A 4,503-nucleotide genomic window follows, 5' to 3' on the forward strand; every position below is an offset into this window, starting at 1 on the left:
GCATGTACTTGACACTGGTGACACTTTTGGACATACCTGATGGAGTATGTTTCCATAGTCATCCAAAAGTGTCCTGCTCTTAATATCTTCCTGACTAAAACGAAACCATTCATGTGTGGTCCGCAAGTTCCGACATGTATTTCTTCGAGCAGTTTGGAAGCTTCCTTGGCATCAACGCACCGTAATAATCCTAGGTTTGGAGTCCTTCTGTATAGAATTTCTCCACTGTGGAAGAAATGATTGGATAATCTTCAGAGTGTGTGTTTCTGAGTATGGTTCGCATGCTCCGAGCATTCTCCTTTTTCCAAGTATTCTTTGATATCATGAAACCACAGGTTCCCATCCGCTTCTTCTTCAACATGAGCACAATAAGCTCGCTGATTATGGATTCTTACTGGAATAGGGTCGATTAAATTCTTGTCCAGATGTTCTATCATGGAAGACAAAGTAACCCGTGCATCTGCGAACTCGCTCTGTATTCTCGGAACATGTTTGAATTCTATCTTTGTGAACCTTTTCATTAACTCTTGCACGTGATACATATATGGAAATATTTTGGTATTCTTGGTAGCCCACTCTCCTAGAACCTGATGTACCAAAAGTTCTGAATCACCAATTACCAGCAATTCTTGGATATTCATGTCGATGGCCAAATTGAGCCCCATGATGCAAGCCTCGTATTCTGCCATATTATTGGTGCACGGAAACCTGAGCTTCACAGATATCGGATAATGTTGTCCTGTCTCTGATACCAAAACATCTCCAATACCCACTCCTTTGAAATTTGCAGCTCCATCAAAGAACATTCTCCAACTGTCATAAGTTTCGGTGATATCTTCTCCTACAAATTATACTTCTTCATCTGGAAAAATACGTTTTAGTGGTTCGTATTCTCCTCCTACAGGTTTTTCTGCAAGATGATCTACTAATGCCTGTCCCTTGACTGCCTTCTGAGTCATATAGACAATATCAAATTCACTTAACAATATCTGCCATTTTGCTAGTTTTCCTGTAGGCATGGGTTTCTGGAAAATGTATATTAGAGGATCCATCCTTAATATGAGATATGTGGTGTAGGCACAGAAATATTGCCTCAATTTATGAGCTATCCATGTCAGGGCGCAACAGGTGCGTTCCAGCAAGGAATACCGTGCTTCATAGGGTGTGAACTTTTTACTCAGATAATATATGGCTTGTTCCTTTCTTCCCGTCTCGTCGTGTTGTCCCAAGACACAACTGAAAGCTACATCTAGTACAGACAGATAGAATATCAGAGGTCTCCAGGTTCCGGTAGGACAAGACTAGTGGTGTGGATAGGTACTCCTTGATTCTGTCAAAACTTTTTGACATTCTTCAGTCCAACTTGTTGTAGCATCTTTCTTCAGCATTTTGAAAATTGGCTCATAGATCACAGTCGATTGTGCTATGAAGCGGATGACGTAATTGAGACGCCCCAAGAAGATCATCACATCTTTCTTGCTCTTCGGAGGTGGAAAATCTTGGATAGCTTTGACCTTTGAAGGGTCTAATTCAATTGCTCGGCGACTGACGATGAAACCTAGCAATTTTCCAGCAGGGACTCCAAAGACACACTTTGCAGGATTCAGTTTCAGATTGTACCTTCGAAGCCGGTTGAAGAACTTCCTTAAGTATGCTATATGATTTGTGCTTCTTCTGGATTTCATGATGACGTCGTCCACGTACACCTTCATTTCGTTGTGAATCCTGTCATGGAAAATAGTCGTCATAACTCTCATATAAGTGGCCCCAGCATGCTTCAGGCCAAACGACATCATTTTATAACAATACATCCCACACGGAGTGATAAAGGCTATTTTCTCGGCATCTTCTTCATCCATCCAGATCTGATGGTATCCCGTGAAGCAATCCACAAAGGATTGGAGTTCATGCTTGGCACATTTTTTTGGTCAGTATATGTATATTGGGTAACAGGAAATCATCTTTGGGACTTGCTTTGTTTAAATCTCGATAGTTGACACATACTCTAACCTTCCCATCCTTCTTCAGAACTGGCACGATGTTAGCCAACCAAGTAGGGTATTCGACCACTCTGAGAACCTTAGCTTTGATCTGCTTGGTGACTTCCTCTTTGATTTTCAGACTCATATCAGGCTTGAACTTTATGAGCTTCGGTTTTACAAGCGGACACATCGGATCGGTAGGTAGTTTATGAGCCACTATAGATGTGCTCAACCCGGTCATATCATTATAAGACCATGCAAAGATATCTTTATACTCCTTCAGGAAATGGGTGTACTTTTTTTTCGCTGATGGTGACAGGTGAATGCTTATACAAGTTTCTTTGACTGTTTCAGAATCTCCCAAATTGACTATCTCAGTTTCGTCCAAATTTGATTTAGGCTAGTTCTCAAAATTTTCTACCTCTATGACAATTTCCCTAGGGATTATAGCGTCGTCTTCTATTTCCTCTGAATCACTATCCTTATGTTACGTTGTCTCATTACAGGTCACAGTCGTCGGTTCATCAGGATAAGTAATAATAATGCTATAGAGAGAAAATGTAAAGGATAATAATAAATACTAAAATAGCAATGCATTAGATAAATCTTGAAACATTAAAAAAAAGTACGGCTCAATGACTCGAGCAACTATTTCAAAATAAAAAGCGTCTAAAACTAAATACTGAAAATGTCTTAGATGCTAAAAATTGCTTTTAAAAATAGATCATGTTAATTGCCAGGCTTCCTAGGAACTCGACGAGCCTAGGACGGTGCAACAGTCCAGCTCTTGAGAACAACTCCCGTTCCCATATTCTGTTGGTTAGCTCCGTTAGGTGATTTGGGACTTAGGAGCGTGATCGAAATACATTTTGGAAGTCCGTGGAAGGTTTAGACTTGGATTGGCGAAATTGATATTTCGACGCTTTCCGGTTGATAGTTGAGATTTTGATATAGGGGTCATAATGGAATTCCGAGAGTTGTAGTAGTTTCGTTATGTCATTTGGGATGTGTGTGCAAAATTTCAGGTCATTCAGACGAGATTTGATAGACTTTTTGATCGAAAGCATAATTTAAGAGTTCTTTGTCTTGAATCCTATGTTAAATTGGTGATTTGATGTTGTTGTTAGCATTCCAAAGTTTTAAACAAGTTTGAACGATGTCATGGGATGTGTTAGTACAATTGGTTTGAAGTTCCGGGAGTTCCGGGTAGGTTCCGGGATGTGTTAGGCCGAATATTATAGTTGTAGCAGGTCCAAAAGGGTTGCAGGTCTCGGAACCCACCCGCGCGGTCCGCACTAACCTCGGAACCCACCCGCGCGGTCCGCACAAAAAGAAGTGAGGCCGCGGTATGTGTTGTGCGGACCGCACAAAAAGAAGTGTGGCCGCGGTAGGTGTTGTGCGGCCGCGATGGGGAACTTTTCACTAGTCCTACTTCGGAAGCTCATATCTTTATACAAGGAATGTTGAGATGATTCAAAAACGAAACTTGTAGCCCTTCGTATATAGTTTCTTGAAATGTAAAGATATAGCAATTTGGACATCTGTAGCGAACGTTATGGCCAAAATACTAAAGTCTGTCATTGCAGAGGAAAGTTGTGCGGCCGCGGTCATTTTTGTGTGGACCGCGCTGGTTTTGTGCGAACTGCGGTCGATTTTGTGCGGTCCGTGGAGGTGAAAATCTGTGGGGTACTCTAAAAATACGAGGTTTTGGGTTTTATTTGATATTTTGACCTAGAGAGCTCGAATTTTGGCGATTCTTCGAAGGTTTTTCAAGAAATTCATCGGGGTAAGTGACTCTAACTCAGATTTGGCTAGAGTACATGAATCGATCATTTAATTCATCATTTAATTCGTGATTTGGGAAGAAAATTGTGAAATCTTTCAAAAATGTAAAATGATGATTTGAAGGACCAAATAGTATCGGAATTGTATAATTTTTGTATGGTTAGACTCGTGAGAGTATAAGGGTTATAGTTTTGTGAATTTTGTCAAATTCTAAGACGTGGGCCCCGGGCTCGGGTTTTGGTAATTTCGGGAATCGCGCCCTTTGTTGATTATTTTCGCTTGGTCTTTGTTCCTTTAGCATATTGTGACGTATTTGTTCTGATTTTGGATAGATTCCACGCGCGTAGAGGCCAATTCGAGGGGCAAAGGCGTCGCGAGCTAGAGATGTAGCAGGTTCGAGGTGAGTAATGATTGTAAATGATGCTCTGAGGGTTTGAAACCCCGGATTGCACATCGTAGTGCTATATTGAGGTGAGGCACACGCTTGATGACGAGCGTGGGGTCGTGTATTATTGTGGATTGTGACTTGGTTCGTCTCGACTGATGATTTTACTGCGTATTTGACTGAAACTTATATGTTATCATCATGATTTGGGTTGATTGCCATATTTGGGCTTCGTGCCAACTGTTTCCCTTCGGGGATTTTTATTACTATTTCCTCACTGTTTTGACTTATTAATTGAACTCAGTCATGTTATTTTCCATTGTTTTACTACTCAGCCATTTTTACTCCGTT

At 41.0% G+C, this 4,503-nt stretch overlaps 1 protein-coding gene across 1 annotated transcript; it reads right to left on the reverse strand.

The window, feature by feature from the left end:
• Positions 1–251: 251 nt before the first annotated feature.
• On the reverse strand, positions 252–806 carry LOC138880061 (uncharacterized). Its single transcript, XM_070159712.1, has one exon. The coding sequence runs from the start codon at positions 804–806 to the stop codon at positions 252–254; it is 555 nt and encodes a 184-aa protein (XP_070015813.1).
• Positions 807–4,503: the final 3,697 nt, after the last annotated feature.

This window comes from Nicotiana sylvestris, chromosome 10 (genome assembly GCF_000393655.2).
Source record: "Nicotiana sylvestris chromosome 10, ASM39365v2, whole genome shotgun sequence".
Taxonomy (NCBI): Eukaryota; Viridiplantae; Streptophyta; class Magnoliopsida; order Solanales; family Solanaceae; genus Nicotiana; species Nicotiana sylvestris.

Coding starts and splice junctions, on each gene's coding strand:
- LOC138880061 (XM_070159712.1), bottom strand. CDS start 806: ATGTTCTTTGATGGAGCTGCAAATTTCAAAGGAGTGGGTATTGGAGAT.